The sequence below is a fragment of the Lontra canadensis genome, unplaced genomic scaffold, assembly GCF_010015895.1.
Source record: "Lontra canadensis isolate GAN:19392208 unplaced genomic scaffold, GSC_riverotter_1.0 scaffold142, whole genome shotgun sequence".
NCBI lineage: Eukaryota > Metazoa > Chordata > Mammalia > Carnivora > Mustelidae > Lontra > Lontra canadensis.
The window spans coordinates 713,828-735,614 of NW_022631136.1; the positions used below are offsets into that span (position 1 = coordinate 713,828).

Here is a 21,787-nt window from a genome sequence, read left to right on the forward strand (position 1 = left end):
GATGGCAGGGTCCTGAGATCGAGCCCAGCATTGGGCTCCCTGCTTATTGGGGAGCTTGCTTCTCTGTCTTCCTGTCCTGCTCCCCCTGCCTGTGCTCTCTCTCTCTCTGTCAAATAAATAAATAGAATCTTAAAAAAAAATAAAGATTTTGTTTATTTGAGAAAGGGAGAAAGCACGAGCAGGGGAGAGGCAGAGGAAGAGAGAGGAGACTTCCCTCCAAACAGGGAGCCCAATGCAGGAGTCCCATTCCAGGGCCCTGGGATCATGACCTGAGCACCCCAGTGCCTCCTTGCTGCCCTATTCTTAATCAGTGGTAGGAGAACTGTCTCAAAACTGTTTGTCTCAGTTGGCCATTAAGTTTAATAATAAAAGACTGGGGGCTGCCTGGGTGGCTCAGTCAGTTAGGTGTCTGCCTTCAGCTCAGGTTATGATCCTGGGGTCCTGGGATCGCATCCCACATCAGGCTCTCTGCTCAGTGGGGAGCTTGCCTTTCCCTCTCCCTCTGCCTGCCACTCTGCCTACTTGCGCTCACTCTCTATTTTTTCTTTCTTTTTTTTTTTTTTTTTAAGATTTTATTTATTTATTTGGCAGAGAGAGTCAAGGGAGAGAGGGAACATGAGCAGGGTGGGTGGGAGAGGGAGAAGTAGGCTTCCCACCAAGCAGGGAGCCTGATGCGGGACTTGATCCCAGGATCCTGGGATCATGACCCGAGCCAAAGGCACACGCTCAACGACTGAGCCACCCAGGCGCCCCCTCTCTCTTTCTGTCAAATAAATGGATGAAATCTTAAAAAAAAAAATTTTTAAAGATTTTATTTGTTTGACACAGAGAGATCACAAGTAGGCAGAGAGGCAGGCAGAGAGAGGGGGGGAAGCAGGCTTCCTGCTTAGCAGAGAGCCCGATGCGGGGCTTAATCCAGGACCCTGAGATCATGACCTGAGCTGAAGGCAGAGGCTTAACCCACTGAGTCACCCAGGCAACCTTAAAATTTTTTTTTAAATAAAAGACTGGTTAATGCCTCTAAAAAATAGTCTATTAAATTTAAACTATTACTTTATATGATAATAAAAGCTAAAGGACAGGACAAAAGAAAAAAGACGAGTTAATGATAACAGTGCATCGTAAAAGCTTCAGAATGAAAGGAGAATATTTTATAGACCATTTCTTTCATGTGTGGCAGTTTTAAGTCACTAGTTTTCAAAATCAGTACTTTTTAGTGGAAGCAGTCTGACCAAAAAACCTGTCACAGAATTTTGTGACCCATTAAAACAAAGTTTAATGAGGGGGGAAAAAAAATCCTGGACCTAGATGCTTCACCAGCGAGTTCACCAAATATTGAAGGAGGAAATAATATTCCAGTCTTATACTTGTTCAGAGAAAAGAAAAAGAATGCTCCCCAGCTTATAAATGAGACCAGCATAACCTTGACGCCAAAGTTTAACTACGAAATATGAGGAAAGAAAATTACAAACTGATCTTATTCCTGAGGAACCTGAGCTAGTGGAACATAAAGAGTATAGTGCATCGTAGTGGGGTTTATCCCAGGAATAGAAGCATGGTTTAATATGGAGAATAAATTCATCTAATTCACTATGCTTAAAAATAAAATGAGAAAAATTATATGATGATCTTAAAAGATGCAGAAAAAGTAAGTAAAAAATCCATTCATTGTAAACCAAACCAGGAATAGAAAGGAGTCTCCAGTCTAGTAACCTATATTTTCCAAAAATAAAAAGCTATAGCAAACATACTATGTACGAGAAACAAAACACAGGTAATGCCCAATATCATCATTTCTATTCAACTTCATCCTGGAGTTCCTAGCCAGAACATTAAGGCAGAAGGGAAAGAGGGAGAGAACAAAGTGTATAAATGAAAGGATTGGGAAAAGAAAAAAACAAAATTGTCATTAATTGCAGATGATATGATTAACAGGGTTATTGGACCCAAATCAATAATAATAAAATTAATTATTTTAGCTGTATACCAGAAACAAAGTTAGAAAATTAAAATTAAAAAAGTTAACTCTTTATACTAGGGAGGTGTGGGGGAAAAGAGATATAGTTGATTCTTATTATTCATAGTAATTATGTTCCATGAGGTTGCCATGAACAATGAATTAGTGAATACTGAATCATTGCTCCTGGGGCAAATACAGGGTTAGGTTCCTGCAAGCACCCTGGTCACAATATTTTTATCAACTGATCAGTACGTAACCTATTTAATGTAGGTTTCTGTATACAGATAACTTATTTAATATATATTTATTAATATATTTTTGATTGATTAACATTGAATTCATGGCTAACAGCACTACAGTGCTTGAACAAAGTTTATGTAATACACGTGTTTTCTATGTAAGGCACATTACAGCCTTCTTGTGCTTAGGAAGTCTAGACAGAAGAACCTCAGCACTATGCTTGGAGGCCATTTTAAACACCAAAATCCTCACTCAAGCACAATGATGCAAAGAAATATGGCACTAAATAGACGATAAAGAGGATAGTTGGTTTTAGTATGATAGCTGAAACAAGAGGCAGAACATCACCTTGTTTGACCTCATCTGAGAATATGCCAGTAACCAACCTAAAGTTTTTGCCATTCTGTATGTGTTTAAGAATGACTGAAAAAGCAAAACTTGCTAAATAAATTTTAGCAAGTAGGTGAATTGACAAATAGGGAATCCAGGATTGAGATTAATGAGGATTGATTGTGTGTAGAAAAAAATCTTTAACAAAAGTTGTGTAAGATGTCTATGGAGAAAATTATAAAACATAAACATAATTGAGAAACATTGTAGAAAATCTAAATAAGGTATTTGTGGATAGGGAAGACTTGATATTTAACAATGTTAATTCTTCCCAAATTGATTTATAAATCTAGTGCAGTCTTTTTTTTTTTTTTCCTTTTTTTACTTTTTAAGTTATATCTACACCCAGGATCGGTTTCAAACTCAACAACCCTGAGATCAGGAGTCACGTGCTCCACCGACTGAGCCAGCAGGTAATCCAACGCAGTCTTAAGATCTCAGTAAAGGTACCCTCCCCCTTTTTACAGATTGCTCTGAATTTTATGTGGAAGTTCAGGGAGTTCTCCTTCCCCTCCCCAGAAAGAGAAAGCCAGAAATTGTTGAAAAATAACAAGATGGAAGAACTGGCTCTACCAGATTTCAAACTTTATAAAGCTGTAATAAATAAAGCAGTCTGATATTAGCCCGAGATAGCCAAAGAAAATGGTAGAACATAATACAAAGTGTAGATGCAGACCAGTGTATGTGTATACTAGATTTGTGTATGAAACTATATATGGGTAGTGGAAAAGGAACTAACTATTGCTCCGGCAATTGGCTATTTATATATATTTATATAAAATTAGATTTCATATATATCTATATATATAAAATTAGATTTCATTCATACCATATGTAAAAATTAGTTGCACATTAAGTACTTAAATACAAAAGAACTAGGGGCTCCTGGGTGGTTCAGTCAGTTAAACATCTGACTCTTGTTCTCGGCTCACATCCTGTTTTCAGGGTTGTGAGTTCAAGCCCTGTGTTGGGCTCCATGCTGGGCGTGGAGCGTACTTAAAAAAAAAAAAAAAGAACTTAAAGGAAAAAAAAAAGAACTATAAATCCTTTTGAAGGAGAGTATCTCATGACCTTACCTCCAAAGATTGATAAATTCACCTACTTTATTTTTTTTAAAGATTTCATTATTCACTTTAGAGAGAGAGAGACAGAGCACAAACAGGAGAGGCAGAGGCAGAGAAACAAGCAGACTCCCTGCTGAGCTGGGAACCTGAGGTGAGGCTGGAACCCAGGACCCTAGGACCATGACCTGAGCTAAAGGTAGACACTCAACCATTGAGCCACCCAGGTGCCCCTAAATTCGACTACTTTAAAACAAAGACCTTCTGTGGCACCTGGGCGGCTCAGTAGGATAAGCCTCTGCCTTCGGCTCAGGTCATGATCTCGGGGTCCTGGGATCGAGCCCTGCATCGGGCTCTCTGCTCAGCAGGGAGCCTGCTTCCCCCTCCCTCTCTCTGCCTGCCTCTCTGCCTACCTGTGATCTCTGTCTGTCAAATAAATAAATAAAATCTTAAAAAAAAAAAAAAAACAAAGACCTTCTGTTTATTGAAAGACACCATAAAGAATGAAAAGAAAAACCACAGAGTGGGAGAAAATATCTGCTGTGCAGTCAACAAAAGGTTCATATCCAGAATATACAAAGAATAACAAAATAATAAGAAAAAGACAAAAAAAATTAGAAGGTTTTACCTGACACTTACCATCTTTGAAATTAAAACAGAAATTGTTTAAGTATTGATCACCTTTAAAGATTTTATTATTTATTTATTTATTTGACAGAGAGCACAAGTAGGCAGAGAGGCAGGCAGAGAGAGGGGGAGGAAGCTCCCTGCTGAGCAGAGGGTCTGATATGGGGCTTGGTCCCAGGACCTTGGGATCATGACCTGAGCCAAAGGCAAAGGCTTTAACCCACTGAGCCACCGAGGTGCCCCTATCAATCACCTTTAAAGCAATCAACAAATAATTGGAGCGGCTGGGTGGCTTATTTGGTTAAGCGTTTGACTCTTGATTTTAGCTTAGATCATGATCTTAGGATTGTGAGATTGTACCCCAGTTGGGCTCTGTGGTGGGCGAGCAGCCTGCTTAAGATTCTCTCTCCCTTTCCTTCTGCCCTTCCTCCAACCCTCAAATAAATAAATAAATAAAAACTTAAATTTTTTTTTTTTTTTTTAAATGAGGGGTGCCTGGGTGGCACACTCAGTTAAGTGTCAGACTGTTGGTTTTAGCCCAGGTGGTGATCTCACAGTCATGGGATTGAGCCCTGCATCGGCTCTACACATAGCATGGAGTCTGCTTGAGATTCTCTTTCTCTCCCTCTGCCCCTCCCACTTGTGTTCTGTCTCTCTCTCTCAAATAAATAAATCTTTAAAATTTTTTTAATGAGAAGAGCTCATTAAGAGCTGGTATTTTGCATTTTTTGCATATCTCTTTAATATCTTGTAGTAACGGTGTACAGTTAAATTCTCTTGTTTGCTTCTGTATTCAGTGTGGTGTGATATCACATCATATGGTCTTCGGACTGCTGACATATGTATATCCTTAATCCTTACATACAGTGTAAGCCAAGTTCCAGTCAAGTGGGGGAAACCACACACCAGTAATTTAAATAAGGAAAATTTAATGTAGAGAATTGTTAAGTAGGTAAAATGTAGCTAACTATTGCTAGAAGGAATAAGAGAACTCTAAGGTGTAATGGGATAGTGTGTGCTGAAAGCAGCTACTACCTCTGGCCCTGACGGAAGGGTGAAGAGCGAGCCCTTCCCTTCTCCCACCTGAGATTCAGACCTGAGGAAAGAGCGGATTGCTGCAAGAATGTGCTACCTGGGGGCGCCTGAGTGGCTCAGTGGGTTAAAGCCTCTGCCTTTGGCTCGGGTCATGATCTCAGGGTCCTGGGATCAAGTCCCGCATCGGGCTCTCTGCTCAGCGGGGAGCCTGCTTCCTCCTCTCTCTCTGCCTACCTGTGATCTCTGTCTGTCAAATAAAGAAATAAAATCTTAAAAAAAAAAAAAAGAATGTGCTACCTGCCCCTGTAGTGGCAGAGACTGGCTGCGGAGCGCTCATCGCTGTCTGCAAGAGCAGCAACACGCCGCTGTGCTCAGACCCTGCCAGGAAGCCCATGTGCCGATCCATTTGAGAACAGAACACTGAAAGAATCCCACCACTTCTCCCAGCCTGTCAGCGTGGCTCTAGGGGCCTCTATTAGCAGATACTAACACTGAGCCAAAGGGAAATAGAGCTTGCAGTCTGGCTCTTGCACCAACCACAAAGAAGTGTGGGTTTAGAGCTGAGAGGCACTAGATTAATAACGAGGATGTATATTCACCAGATAGGGCAGACATTTTAAAGTCCACGAGTACCAACGTGTGCACAACTGTGGCACAGTGGAAGCTCTCATATACTGCTGGTTTAAGGGTTGATTGGTATAAAATAACCTCCTTTTGAAAAGTTTGTTATGTACACACTATGACCTTTGGGTTTCACCCCAAGGCTTTTACTCCTATGAAACTCCTGAGAAACTGTAAAATCAGTGGCAGAGACTTTTTGTAGTAATGTTGTTCTTGGTAATAAAAATTTGGAAACAATCCAGATGGTTTTCTGCAGGAAAATGAATGTGTTGTGGTATATTGGGATAACTAGATAGCAAAGAATATTAATGAATTTCAGTTACATACAACAACAGAACGAAATCTCACAAAATATTGGGGTGCCTGGGTGGCTTAGTCAGTTAAGTGTCTGCCTTCAGCTCAGGTCATGATCCCAGGGTCCTGGGATCTGGTCCATATTGGGCTCCCCGCTCGGTGGGGAGGCTGCTTCTCCCTCTACCTGCTCTGCCTGCTGCTCCCCCTGCTTGTGCTCTCTCTCTGACCAAGAGAGATTTTAAATAAAATAAAATCTTTAAATAAAAATCTTAAAAAAAAAAAAAGATAAATTGCAGTATTGAGTAAATAGAAGAAGTTGGTTCCTTTTGGAAATTGAATTGGCAGCCTATAAGTACAAATTGTATAATAAACCATAGAGTGGTATAGTATGCCCACTTAGGGAATAAGTTCTGTAAGATTTTGCTTACTCTATCCCTTTTTTGAGATTCAGTATCAAGAAATTTTCCCTTCCTGGCTTCTTTGTTTCAGTCCGAATTAAGGAATTTTTACTCTTTGCTACCATTATACCTTGTCTCTTCTTCCATCCTGGTAGCTAACACTCCACATTGTAATTGATACAGGTCCTGCTTATCACCAGTTTCTGCTCCCCTGACTTTGAGCTTCTGCTCATAGCATAATGCCAGGCACTTCCTAGGTGATTGGTAAATGCCTGTACAATGGATGACTGCTGACTGGATGGGAGGGAGATACTGTGGAGTGCGGCAAAGCAGCATGTCTTTAAGTCCAGGTCCTGGGTATTCTTAGGTGGGTCCATGGATGTAGTTTAAATGATCTTAGTTTAAGAGAAATAAAATTTAAAATTTTATTTTATACTAATTTGGAAGTAATTGAATTATTTAGTGTAATATTTAATATCATCTGCATTATTATCTTATATTAACAGTTTTGCAACTGATTTTCAGTGGCTGTGTTAATGTGTTTGTGATTGCATTTTTCCCCTTTGTTTCTTGGGGGTTTTGTTGGCATGAGATGATACTATTTTATGAGAAGCTAATGAGAACAGATTAAAGATGGCTTTGATATATACATAATTGTTTGCATCAAGTAACTGTGGAAAGTATTTCCAATAGTTTCGATGGAGAAAAATGGTGAAATAATGGTGAATAGTAAGGTGAAATAATTGAATTATGGCGTTGATAAATTAAAGACAATGTATATATACATTATCATGCTCATGTTGTAATATGTTTCAACAAAATATCATTTTTCCCTTTAATGTCAGTATGAATGGTATTTGCCTTAATTTGTAAATTCTAATTTGTAGTTGTTGAAGAACTATAGAATGTAATCAGTAGGATCATATAAGGATAAAAAGATATATGGAGACTTTGCAATCATCTTCATAGGAAATCCAAGAGCATTCACAGACTTAAGAGGATTTAGCAGGGTAGCTGGGTACAGATCAACATCTAGGAATCAATAGCATTTCAATATATCAGAAATAACCAGTCAAAAAGTATAATAGAGGGGCGCCTCAGTGGGTTAAACCTCTGCCTTCGGCTCAGGTCATGATCTCAGGGTCCTGGGATCGAGCCCCACATCAGGCTCTCTGCTCAGGAGGGAGCCTGGTTCCATCACCACCACCCCCCGCTCTCTGCCTGCCTCTCTGCCTTCTTGTGATCTCTCTCTCTGTCAAATAAATATCTTTTTTAAAAAAGTATATTAGAAGAACAGGTATTATTAACAGTTACAACAAAAGCTATGTGAAGTGTCTAGAATAAAAGTATATTAAGACCTTTCTGGAGAAAATTACAAACTATTAGAAAAAAATGATAATCAGCATGTAAATACAGTACACTTTAATAAAAATCCCAATAGGACATTTTAAGAAACTTTTTATACTGATTCTGAAATTCACATAGGGGGTCCCTAGATGGCTCAGTTAGTTAAGCGTCTGCCTTCAGCTCAGGTCATAATCCCAGAGTCCTAGGATTGAGCCCCATGTCTGGCTATCTGCTCAGCCAGGAGTCTGCTTCTCCCTCTCCTTCGGCTCCTCCCCTTGCTCGTGCTCATTCTCTCTCTCTCAGATAAATAAAATTCATATAGAAGAGTACGTGTCTGGGAGTAGCCAAGACTGTTGATAAACAGCAAGTCAAATAATAAACCTTGATACTTCAATTATAATTATAAAAAAATGTGATAGCAGTATAAGGACAGATTTGAGGAACAGAGAAAGCCCAGAAAGGGACCCATATATATGGAACCTTTGTAAATGATAGAAGTTGCATTACAAAATCATTGGAGGAAAGACGAACTCTTCAGTAAGTGAGTCTGGGACATACGCTTTCCATCCAGAAAAAATGCACCTGCTAAATGTTTTTCTATACCATATCCACAGGTGTATCCCAAATGAATTACCTTAGTGTATAAAACAAAACTTTTTTTAAAAAAAGATTTTATTTATTTATTTGAGAGAGAGAGACAGTGAGAGAGAGCATGAGAGGGGAGAAGGTCAGAGGGAGAAGCAGACTCCCCGTGGAGCTGGGAGCTGCATGTGGAACGATACTGGGATTCCAGGATCATGACCTGAGCCAAAGGCAGTTGCTTAACCAGCTGAGCCACCTAGGCGCCCTAAAACAAAACTTCCAAAATGTTAGAACCAAATATTTTTATGACTGTAAGGATTAAAAGCTCTTTTAGAGGGCACCTAGGTGGCTCAATTGGTTGAGCATCTGACTCTTGATTTCAGCTCAAGTCATGATCTCACAGTTGTGAGATCGAGCCCCAAGTCAGGCTCCATGATCAGTGTGGAGCCAGCTTAAGATTCTCTTTCTCCCTCCCTGTCTTCCCTTTCCTGCCCTCCCTCTCTTTAAAAAAAAAGTGGTGGGGGCAGGGAGCTCCAGCAGAGAAACAAAGAAAGTACCTTAGAATTTAATGACATCAAAATTAGATTTGCACATTGTAGAAGACACCTTAAAATTAAAGACAAGTAACACACTAGGAAGATATTTGTTATAGGCAAATAAAAAAGAAAAGTTGTATAAATGGGGATCATTTAGGAGACACAGAACAGGAAGTTTTTGGAGATAAAATCTATCCAATTTGAGCTCCCAGGTTTTTTAAGTGTTGACTATTTCCTTAAGTTGACCTATTGTTTAGTCTTCCATTCAGTTAGCAAATACTTACTAAGAACCTATAAGACATAGCACACGACATCCCAGAAATAAGATCTTTTTTTTTTAACATTTTATTTATTTATTTGACAGAGAGGTCACAGGTAGGCAGAGAGGCAGGCAGGGGGGGGGGCTCCCCGCTGAGCAGAGAGCCCGAGGTGGGGCTGGATCCCAGGACCCTCAGATCATGACCTGAGCCAAAGGCAGAGGCTCAACCACTGAGCCACCCAAGCACCCCAGAAATAAGATCTTGATAAAAGATATTCCCCTGAGTGAGGCACAAGAGTAGTTTAGCTCTGTTTGTTTTAACTGTGATACCTGGGCACCTCCTCCTGTACTCTTCATCAGCTTTATGCTTTGAAATAATTGTTAATACCCTGCTGTTTTAAATGCAGAGGTAGGGGATGCTAGTGAAGGAAACATCTGTTGAATATCTTAGCACTTCTTACAAGGTCAACCAGTTGTTTGTTACATATAAGTCAACAACAAAGTTTATAATTAATTTTTTATGTTATATGTGGCAGAATTATACATTCTGTAGAATTGATACTGTGATCAGTAATGGCTAAAATTGAGACCTAGAATAACAAGGTAAGTAAAACTGCTATTCTGGATTTTAATTTTATCTTCAGAGAATTCCTAAATATGAGAGATGGTTGAATTGTAGAAGTTTGAGAGTTCTGTGTTTGTATAAATAAGGAACAAATCTGTTAAGAATTTTAGAGCTAACAAAATTATGTAATAAAATCATTTTTACAAATGAAGAAATCTAGAGGAACCTGGCTGGCTCAGTTGGTAGAGCTTATGACTCTTGATCTTGGATTTGAGTTTGAGCCCCATCATGAGTATACAGATTACTTAAGAAATAAAATCTTAAAAAAAAAAAAACCAGCAACATAAAAACAAATGAAGAAACCTGGCCCCCAAAAGACTCTTACTGAAACAAAACTAAAACCTATAGGTTTTAGTTCTTTCTTTCTCCATCTAGGGCTACTTTTACTATATTATGCCCTAGTCTTAATTATATGTTCTCTTAGCAGTTGCTGTTTTTCCAGCACATTTTGCTTGAGGACTCATAGCAAATAATTTGGTTTGACAATAACAAAATCCAGTTGTCATTTATTCAGTTACTATTTAGTGAGCACCTTGTAGGTACCAAAGAAACAACAGTAAATAAGTTATCTCTGCTGTGAAGAAGCTCTACAGTCTAGTTGGAAAGAAAGACAGTTACAGATATTTTGATTTGACTTCTGGCCAGATGGCGGATGATCAATTCCAAAGGGTTGTGGGTTTTTTTGTTTGTTTGTTTGTTTGTTTGTTTGTTTGTTTTTAAAGATTGTATTTATTTGAGAAAGAACATGAGAGCGTGCGAGCCAGTGGAGGGGGTGCAGTTAGGGCAGAGGGAGAGAGAGAGAAGCAGACTCCACTCAGCAGGGAGCCTGATGCTCGATCCCAGGACCCTGGGGTCATGACCTGAACCAGGTCAGATGCTTAACCCTAGCCACCCAGATGCCCCCAAAAGGTCATTTTTTAATAAAACAGTTATATTCTTGACCAAATAAACACTGCACCAGCAACGATAGACATATTAGAAAATCAGAGCTGACATTAACCAGTATGCCTATGTCAGTAGTACCATGTGGTCTGGCAGTTAGACTGGGACTCCAGAAAAAAGGGGTGGTTTTGAGTCATAAGCATCCCCTGGCTTCTGATACAAATTTTCTCCTAGAGAGAAAATTTGTTTTCCTATCTAGACCACCAGGAATCCCATGGATCAAATAAATATGTGTTTACAATCCAAAAATCACCAGACACTTTGGAAGACAAACCACCATGAAGGAGGATCAGCAAATTTAGATCCCCTCCCCACAGTGAGCTTCAGATATTAGAATTACCAGGCAGAATATATAAAATAACTATACAAAAAACATTAAAGATGAATGAAATGAAATGAACAATGAATAAGATACTTGGACAGATTTTAAAAAGAACCAACAGGGATTGTAGAAAGAAAAAAGAGTAAGCTAGAAATTACTTCTGAAGAAATTAGAATGCAGCAATTAGAAGGAGGTGGGAAAAAAAAAGATCAGAATGAGAGGCCTAATTAACATCAAATTAGCTTCCAGGAGGAGAGAACATTTGAGTTCTTCTGAGGAGGTAATAGCTGAGAACTCTCTGAAAGTGATGAAAAACATGAATCTGCAGCTACCACAACCACAACATATACTAAGCAGGATAATTAAAAAGAAAATCACACCTAGTCATTGTAATAAAATTATAAAACCAAACCAAGCCAGAAAATAGCAAGTGTTGGGTTGGGGGGAACTTCTGTTTCTGATAGGAATGTAAAATGGTGCAACAGCTATGGAAAACAGTTTGATGGTTCCTCAAAAACTTAGAATTTCTGTATGATTTAGCAGTTCTGCTTCTAGGTATAATGCTCCCCGGAAATGAAAGCAGGAATTCAAAGAAATATTTGTACACCAGTGTTCAAAAGAGCATTATTCCCAATAGCCAAAAGGTAGAAGCAAACCAAGTACCAATTTTCAGAGGACTGGATATGCAAAGTGTGGTATATACATAAAATGGAATATCCTTTAACCTTAAAAAGAATTCTGGCGTATGCTATTCAACACAGATAAACCTTGAACACATTATGTTAAGTGAAATAAGCTAGTCACAAAAGGGCAAGTGTCCTGATTCCACTTAGATTGATGATTCCACTTAGATGAACTACAATAATGCAATTTACAGACAGAAAGTACAGTGGTGGTTGAAGGGGGAAAGGGAAGATGATGTTTAATGGCTATAGAGTTTGAGTTTTGCAAGGTTAAGAGAGTTGTGGAGATTGATTGTACAACAGTGTGAATGTGTATATCCATAGAGATAGAAAGTAGATGAAAAGAAGTCAGGAGCTGGGGGAGGCAGTAGTGGCGAGTTAATTTAATGGGTACAGAGTTTCTGTTTAGGACAATGACAAATTTTGGAAATAGTTGTTGGTGGTGGTTGTACAATATTGTGAATATAATTAACGCCACTGAGTTGTGCATTTAAAAAATGGTTAAAATGGCAAGTTTTATTTTACTACAGTAAAAAATAAACAAAGAGCAATGCCGAAGAGAAAAGACAGAAAGACAGATGCCATATATAAGACTACAATTAGATTGACAACATACTTCTCAGTAACAACTATGGAAGCCAGATGGCAGTTTTGAGTAGTATATCGTAGCATTTATAGAAGTAGCTGTCAGTATAGATTTGCATACAAAGCAAAACTACTTTGCAGAACCATTTAAGGAGCACTTGAGTGGCTCATTTAGTTAAGTGTCTGCCCCTGGTTCCCAGGGTCCCGGGATTGAGCCCTGCCTTGGGCTCCTGGCTCTGTGGGGAGTCCGCTTCTCCCACTCCCTCTCCCTCTGTGTGCTCACTCTCTCTCTCTTTCTCTCAAATAAATAAATCTTTAAGAAAAAAAAAAAAGAGGGACATCTGGGTGTCTTAGTCGGTTAAGCATCTTACTTCGGCTCAGGTCATGATCCCTCAGGATCCAGAGTCTGCATGCTCACTCTCTCTTACTCTATTTCTCAAATAAATCTTTTTTTTTTTTTTAAGATTTTATTTATTTGACAGAGATCACAAGTAGGCAGAGAGGCAGACAGAGAGGAGGAAGCAGGCTCCCTGCTGAGCAGAGAGCCTGATGCGGGGCTCAATCCCAGGACCCTGAGATCATAACATGAGCCGAAGGCAGAGGCTTAGCCCACTGAGCCACCAAGGCGCCCCTCAAATAAATAAATCTTAAGAAAGAAAAAAAAAAAGGAAATCTGTTTAGATTAGAGGTTGATTTTACATTCTATACCCAGTAGATTTTATTATTCTCTTTAAAGATTTTATTTGTTTATTTCACAGAGACACAGTGAGAGGGGAACACAAGTAGGGGAAATGGGAAAGGGAGAAGCAGGCTTTTCGCCTGGCAGGGAGCCTGTTGCAAGGCTCCATGACCTGAGCCTGAGCCAAAGGCAGACACTTAACAACTGAGCCACCCAGGCGCCCCATCCAGTAGATTTTAAATGAATCATGCAACTGAATTTTTAAAATTTTAATCATTAAAAGATAAAAGAAAATGTTATAATTTTTTAAGCCTCTGGTAGCCTTCCTGTACTTAAAAAGTGGCAGTAGAGAGCAATTTGATTTTAATAAGGCTACATTTTAAAATTATATGTTTTAAAATGTAACTTAAAAATGCAAGTGCAAAGTGGGGAAAGATTTGTAATGTTGGCGAAATAATATTTAACATATAGAGCTTACATACATATAATTATTTAGTCCATAGATAAACACTAAAATGCTAGTGAGTAGATAGGCACAGTTGACAAGAGAAAGTACTGCCTTATTCCACTTATCAGGCTTAATGCTGTTAAAGATGGGCTGATAGCCAGAGATTGTGTATATGCTGATGGGATGCAGTATGAAGTATATAGTATCATTTATTCAATATTTGTTCCCCAAAATTTGAACATGTATATAATCCAACTAATTTTTATCTAGAGGAAATTCAGGCTTTAGTGGAGCAAATAAGTAAAGCTGGAGAATGTGGCATGTTCTGCTGGGCAGACAACCAAATTACTGAGAACTATTTAATCTAATTGCTCTAGATTAAAAGAGATTTAAGAGACATAACCAAATGCAGTGTGTTGACCTTCATTGGATCCCAGTTCAAACAAATCAACTATAGTTGACACTTTTGAAACATTTAAGGAAATTTTAATGTGTTAAATATACTTCAATTAAAAATAATAATAAAGTGTGTCAACTGTACTTCAATTTAGAAAAATTAAAATCCCAGGATCGAGCCCTGGGTCATGCTCCCTGCTCAGCCTGGAGTCTGCTTCTCCTTCTCCCTCTGTCCCTCCCCTCAGCTCATATTCTCTCTTGAGTGCACCCTCTGTCTCTCCCAATTGAGTAAAATCTTTAAAAAAAAAAAAAAGATTTCATTTTATTTAATTTCCTTTACTTTATGGGATGTCAGCTGCATCAATGAACACACTGACTAACCTTTATAACTTCAGATACATCAGAAAGCTCAGTGTGCTGTCATAGCCTCATATATGTCATTGATAAAAAGTATTGAATAGGGGCGCCTGGGTGGCTGAGTGGGTTAAAATCTCTACCTTCGGCTCAGGTCATGATCCCAAAGTCCTGGGATCGAGCCCTGCATCGGGCTTTCTGCTCAGCAGGGAGCCTGCTTCCCCCTCTCTCTCTGCCTGCCTGCCTCTCTGCCTACTTGTGATCTCTGTCAAATAAGTAAATAAAATATTTTAAAAATAATAAAGTCTTTTTAAAAAAAGTATTGAATAAAAATGTTTAAGATTTTTGGAGATTTTATTTATATTATTTGAGAGAGAGCACTTTTGCACACATGTGTGCACAAGCTGGGGAGGGGCAGAGGAGGAGCATCTCAAGCAGACGCCATGCTAATCCCAACACAGGGCTCCATCTCACAACCCTGAGATCATGACCTGAGCTGAAACCAAGAGTCGGATGCTTAACTGACTGAGCCACCCAGGCACCTCAGAATATTTAAGATTTTAATGTGTTAACTATACTTCAGTTAAAATAATAGTAAAGTGTGTCAAATGCATTTCAATTTTTAAAAATTTAAAGAATTTTAAAGAGGTGTCTGGGTGGCTCAGTCGGTAAAGTGTCTACCTTCAGCTTAGGTCATGATCCTGTAGTCTTGGGATTGAGCCACACATTGGGCTCCTTGCACGGTAGGGAGCCAGCTTTTCCCTCTCCCTCTGCTGCTTCCCCTGCTTGTGCTTCCTCTTGCTCTTTCTCCTGCTTTCTGTCAAATAAATAAGTAAAATCTTTTTTAAAAATTTTTTTAAGTAGCATTTAAGATTTCAGTCATATTAAAAGAAAAAAAGATTTTAGTCCTATTAGACACTGTAGAAAAAAATGTCTTGAACATCAGAAGACATTTGGAAAATAATTTTTTTGACTTTATTTTCAGATTTCTAGTTTGAGATATAAATTAACATTTTTATATTTCTCTGTCACTTCTTCTTTGTCTTCAGGGATCCATCTGTCTCTAAGTCTATAGAACGAATCTTCAAAATCTGGGAAGATAGAAATGTATACCCAGAAGAAATGATTATGGCATTGAGAGAAGCTTTGAGTAAGTGTGTTTTTTCTCCTAAAAGAAAAAATTGAGTCCTTGAGTCTTTAAAATTAGAGATATTTTATAGACCTGGTCCTGTTGCTTAATAATGAAAAATAAAGTTCTGAATTGAGTCCTATTTATTTAAAATTAAATACTTTTAAAAGTCTTGGTTAAAAATCTGAATTTTAAGGTTGTAAAAATCTGAATTAAAATTTAAATAGAATTGGTTTGGAGAGGGTTGGATTTTGTCATATTGACTAGAGAAAGTCAAGCATATTAAGTGATAATGGCTATCTGATTATTTTCCTGCCTTTGTTTTGTTTTGAGTGTTTTAAACTATTCATTTTTTTGTATGTTTAATAATTAACTGCCCTATCCTCTTACAGTTGGATAATTTTTTAATGGGGTTTCAGTTTCTACTAAATTATTTGATATTAAGCATATGTTGGGATTCTTTAGTCTTTGTTTTGATTTAGATTTGCAGTTAATTGTGTACCTGTTTTTTAAAAGTTATTTATTTCTTATGTATTAGATGCATGCAGTTGAGTCATTAAATGAAAGTTGGTGATGATATCTGATACCATGACCATTATTTGACTAGAAATTTGCTTTAAAAATAGCATCTTCTAAGAAGCTGTTAAATTCTTAATTTGAGTGTGTTAACTGGTATTTTTAAGCTTCTTTCCCTGTTCTTAAAATCGATAATTTTATTGATTATCGAAATCATATTTATTTGACAGCTTCTTAGATCTGGTGGGTGTTTTTATTTTTTTATAAAAATGAAAGAGAAAGAGAAAAAGAAACAACACACAATCTCGGATTGTTACAATGCTACAACTTTGACACTGAAGTGGACAGACAGAACAGCTTCCCATAATGCCAGATTGCAAAAACTGAAATGTTTTCCAGGTACCACTTTCAAAACTCAGAAGCAGCTGAAAGAAAATCTGAACAAACAACCGAATAAGCAGTGGAAGAAATCACAAAGTAAGGAACAAAATCTCAACTAATATAAAATTACCTCCTGTTTTTGGAGCAGAAGAAAAATGTAGACCATTTGACATCGTACCTGGCATAAACCATGGGGAAGCCTGTGTTTTCCAGGCCTGGGAGAGTGACCCAGTGACTTATACTAAACAAGCCATCATGGAGTTACTTCTTTAAAAAAACAAAAACAAAACCAAACAAAAAAACCCTACTTTTAAACAAAGGAAATGCAGAAAAAGGGTTTAAATGAGTGAAGATTCAAGAGTAGTTGGGGGAGTGAAAGAAGAAAAAAAAAAATGCTTGATAGTGCCCAGGCTAATTCTTAGGTTGAAAGATATAAGAAGTTAGAGGCAGCTGACATTAAACAACAGAGCTGAAGAGGAGACTAGGCATTAAGAAGCATTTCTTTGGGAGCCATGAAATTCTTCGATTTGGGGATGCACTCTGCCAGATTAGACATGGGCCTCAAATCCTGGCCAGAAGCTCATTCTCTAACAGGAGCTCCTTTTATGTTTATCATGTTTACCCCGCATGAGATCAAGGGAGTGGAATACTGCATGTGATAGGCTGCTATGGGCCAAACTGAGGAATACTGAGAAAGACTTGAAGGTGTGGAGGGAACAAGGTAGAAGACAGTGAGAATTGGGAGGTAAAACAAGACACTTGGGATGGTTTTACTCCAGCAAGCGTGTGATATCCATCATGATTAAGGGAGTCCTCTGACATCCTTTTGGTCATAAGTTGCATGCGTAGGAACAGCAAGAGTCATCATTTCAGCCAAAGTTGAACCACAGTGGTAATGTACTTAGAACTTTTCCTGCCTCTTTTTGCTGTGAATTGAGTCAGCAGAAAAAGAAATCCAGAGCTAAATCATAGGAATAGAGTTGATGTTTATCAGTAATTTTCTTCAGCCAGTGCTCAGGATTAATTGGATGTCCTACTCCTGAACACTCTTAATTTGAGGTATCCTTTTAAACTCAGACAAAAAAGGTACTCCATGTATCTCAGTATCTCCAAATCAATAATTCTAGGACTTTATGACTTAAAGGGTCTGTTGGAGGTAAGTAGGTTAGATCTATCTAAATAGTATATTTTTATATTGGCCACACTTGGGAGTGTTTAAATTTCATATTCTAGGAATATTTGTTCTAAGAATTATATTATTCTTTAAATGTGCGTATTTGAAATATGTTCAAAGTGTAAACCCTTAACTATAATGCTGAAAAATTGCCTGAATGTTAGTTGACTTTTTGTGTCTCTATTCTTAATGACCTTTTGTTTAATTCAACAGCATCCATGAATCCAAAAGCTGCTCTCAAGTCTAAGATAGTTGCAGAATTTCGAGTAAGTTCTAGAATAAGTTTAATATGCCAAAGCTTTATTCACCCCTTTTGCTACAGTTCTCCAAATATAGTCCAGTAAGATTTATTTTTATTCAATTGTATATAAATTATATTTTGAACAAATTTAAACGGTTCTAAAAGAATCCAGGTTGGGATCAGATTACTTAGAGTTTTATATGTTCCCCTAATGGAAGAATTAACCTTCTTCCAGAATATCTATTACCAGCCAAGTTCTGTATTGAAACCTCCCCCCCAACAAGGGGTTCATTCTACTGTGAAGTTCTACTAAATTAGAATTTGCTTACAGTTAACGTAATAAGATTATATTTATCGAATTAAAATTTTAAAGAATAAGTGGACCTTTGTCTTAGTCTTAACCTTATATGTTTCATTAGCTTTGACTAAGGAAAGGACATTTTAAAGTATGTAACTAGAAGTACAGTTTCGGCATAAAAATTGATAGTGATATCCCCAATTACAAAGAATTGCAAAGGGTTTCTTTCTTATTACTGTTATTAGATTTTAGACATGTTTTATGTTAACGGGGGAGGGGAGAGTAAGTGAATGATTTCATAAATAAAATGTGACTCTGGTCTGTGTTCAGTCCCAGGCCCTCATTGAAGAGCTGTTGCTGTACAAGCGCTCAGAAGATCAGATAGAATTGAAGGAAAAACAGCTGTCAACCATGAGGGTGGATGTGTGCAGCACAGAAACTCTGAAATGTTTAAAAGGTAATACTTCTTTTTAAATAGAGTAACTCAGATTTTTTTCCCAGGTCCGTCATTTTTAAGTCATCAGACTGGCTTCTCCCATAAAGAGAACCTTAGGTTTTATTTATATTTATTTATTTATTTTTAAATATTTTATTCATATATTTGACAGAGAGAGAGTAAGAGACAGCAAGAGACGGAAAACAAACAGAGGGATTGGGAGAGGGAGAAGCAGGCTTCCCACCAAGCAGGGAGACTGACATGGGGCCTGATCTCAGGACTCTGGGATCACGACCTGAGCTGAAGGCAGACACTTAATGACTGAGCCACCCAGGCACCCCATGAAATTTATATGCATGAAATCACCACTTGGAAGACCAGAAGTGCCACAACTGTTTTCTAAAATCTAAGATACTCTGGGGCCTTTTGGCTCAGGTCACGATTCCAGGATGCTGGGATCAAGCCCCACATGGGGCTCCCCGCTTGGCGGGAAGCCTGCTTCTCCCTCTCCCACTCCCCCTGCTTGTGTTCCCTCTCTCACTGTGTCTGTCTCTCCGTCAAGTAAATAAATAAATGTTAGGAAAAAAGTTTCATAAGTAAATTCTTGTCTTTCACATTGCATATCTTAAACTTCACAGTGTTATATGTTGATTGTATCTCAATGAAGGAGAAAAAAAATAATTAAAAAATCTAAAATGTAATTAAATTCTGTCCTTTTCCTCATTTCTAGTGCTTTCTTGATATATTGGGATATATATAGACAATGTATTTCACATGTGTGATAATGTGGTTTGGTTATGTTCTTTAATAAGGTCACTGTAATGCCCCATAAAATCTAGTAGTTTCTCTCTTTTCCTTAGATTATAAATTAAAAATAATAATTATATTAATAAATTGTTAGAATGTAAATCTCATGAAGGTAGAAATTATCCTTATTTGTTTATTGCTGTATCCTAGCACCTAGAGCAATGCCTGCTACATAATAGGCGTTTGATAAATATTTTTGAAATCATGAATAAATGGCTTTCAGCTATTCATTTGGGCACCTGTTTTGTTCTTGCACTGTACTTTAAATTTAACTATTGTTACCTAATTTAATCCTCACAACAACCCAGCTTATTAAAAACCTGCATTTTGTACATGAGAAATTGAGACTTCATAAGGAGATGAGTAGCTTACCAAGCAAGTTACACAGCTGATAAAAATTTTAGCAAAGCCAAAATCTGTACCCATATCTGAAGCTGTATTCCAGTAGTCACTGGGAAAGTTGTATACTTAGAAGAGTAAGTAACAGGACGCCTGGGTGGCTCGGTTGGACGACTGCCTTCGGCTCAGGTCATGATCCCGGAGTCCCGGGATCGAGTCCCGCATCGGCCTCCCAGCTCCACGGGCAGTCTGCTTCTCCCTCTGACCTTCTCCTCACTCATGCTCTCTCTCACTTGTCTCTCTCTCAAATAAATAAAATCTTATAAAAAAAAAAAAAAGAGTAAGTAACAGTTTGTAATATCACAGTTGCTGAAGAAAACAATTCATGGTTTGTACTCTTATTAGGGATCTTCTTCAGATAGGAAAGAAGAATTTTTCATATGATACACACAGAGGTCACTTTTACTTTTCTGAACCTCCATTTTCTCACATTCTGTAGTGAATCTAAGTGAACAGAATTGAGCCTCATCCTATTACTTCTAATTAGCAGCTCAGCATCCAGTTTGTGAAGAGAAGCAATCAACAGAGTTTCTTTTAGTTGAACTTTGTTTTGCTTACTTTAATTATAGGTGTCCTCATGATACACTCTTTTTTTTTTTTTTAAAGATTTTATTTATTTATTTGACAGACAGAGATCACAAGTAGACAGAGAGGCAGGCAGAGAGAGAGAGAGAGAGAGAGAGGGAAGCAGGCTCCCTGCTGAGCAGAGAGCCCGATGCGGGACTCGATCCCAGGACCCTGAGATCATGACCTGAGCTGAAGGCAGCGGCTTAACCCACTGAGCCACCCAGGCGCCCCTCATGATACACTCTTGACTACATTCTAGCACATTCACATGAATTGTCTTAATAATCTGTTTTGTGGATTTTGTGACTTGGAGAATCTCCTTTAAGGTGATACTGAGACGAAGGCAGCAAGAACAGGTTCACAGATTATGTAAAAGGGGTTTTCCTCAAAAGATTGAATTTTTTATATTTTCTGTTTTATCCTAAAATGAGTACTTCTGTTATTTTAGATAAGACAGGTGGAAAGAAGTTCTCCAAAGAATTTGAAGAGGCAAGTTCCAAACTGGAGGAATTTGTGAATGGATTAGATAAGCAGGTGAAAAATGGGCCCTCACTGACAGAAGCACTGGAAAATGCTGGAATTTTCTATGAAGCACAGTACAAAGAAGTAAAAGTGGTGGCCAATGTAAGTAATAATTAAAGCTGTCTTATATTGATTGCTTACTATAATTCAGTGACTGTTTATATGAGTTCTCTAACTCTATGAGGGTAAACATTATTACCTCCAGTGCATGGATGAAGAAATTAGTTTTGAAGAAGGTCAGTAGCCTTGTATAAGTTAATAGAGCCAGCAAGTGGAGGAGTCTAAATTAAAGACCTGGCTTTTTTTGACACTAAAGCTCACAGATACCCTGACCATTAAGCTTTACTAAAGCTTTATGTCTTAGCATTTCAAAGGGCATGTGCCTAGTTACTGTTACAGGATTTAAAAATTGGGCAGAAGTATACATACTTTGTTGTTTTACCAGAAAACTAGATAGAAACATTCTGTTATGAAAATTCTGTTACTAGTGGCCTCTGAAAGAAACTGCCTGTGTTATACTGAAGTTTTTATATTTTTATTTATTTGTTTATTTTTATAGAGGAGAAACTGGGTGGGGGCGGCAGGGGAAGAAAGAGAGAGAGAGAATCTTAAGCAGGGCACTTATGTGACTGAGCTTCCCAGGCGCCTTGAAAATTTTTTTTTAATAGCTTTAATCTCTGTTTATGGTCATAAAAGTAGATGACAGTAGATCCCACCAGTCCCACTTTCTAGATGCAATCCCTTTTAACTCATTTGGGTCTTTTTGTTTTGTTTTGTTTTGTTTTTTGGGGCTTTTGCCTTCCATGTTTTCTGAATAATATGCTTTTATTGTTCCTTCTTGATTTATCCTATTTAAGAAATATCTACTTCTTGGTATGACATATGAGGATTTAACTTATACTCCACTCCCTTCCTCCTCCTTCCAAAGCATTA

At 37.9% G+C, this 21,787-nt stretch overlaps 1 protein-coding gene across 4 annotated transcripts in view; it reads left to right on the forward strand.

Moving 5' to 3' along the window:
* RPRD2 (regulation of nuclear pre-mRNA domain containing 2) overlaps positions 1-21,787 on the forward strand; it is a 96,326-nt gene that overhangs the window by 53,752 nt on the left and 20,787 nt on the right. For 2 of the 4 annotated variants that reach the window (XM_032843658.1, XM_032843660.1), the window contains 5 exons: positions 15,434-15,534; positions 16,429-16,506; positions 17,798-17,850; positions 18,454-18,580; positions 20,781-20,956. In XM_032843658.1, coding sequence (XP_032699549.1) covers positions 15,434-15,534; positions 16,429-16,506; positions 17,798-17,850; positions 18,454-18,580; positions 20,781-20,956 — 535 coding nt within the window. The remainder of the gene's footprint in view (positions 1-15,433; positions 15,535-16,428; positions 16,507-17,797; positions 17,851-18,453; positions 18,581-20,780; positions 20,957-21,787) is intronic. The other 2 variants (XM_032843659.1, XM_032843661.1) reach the window with 1 other exon arrangement.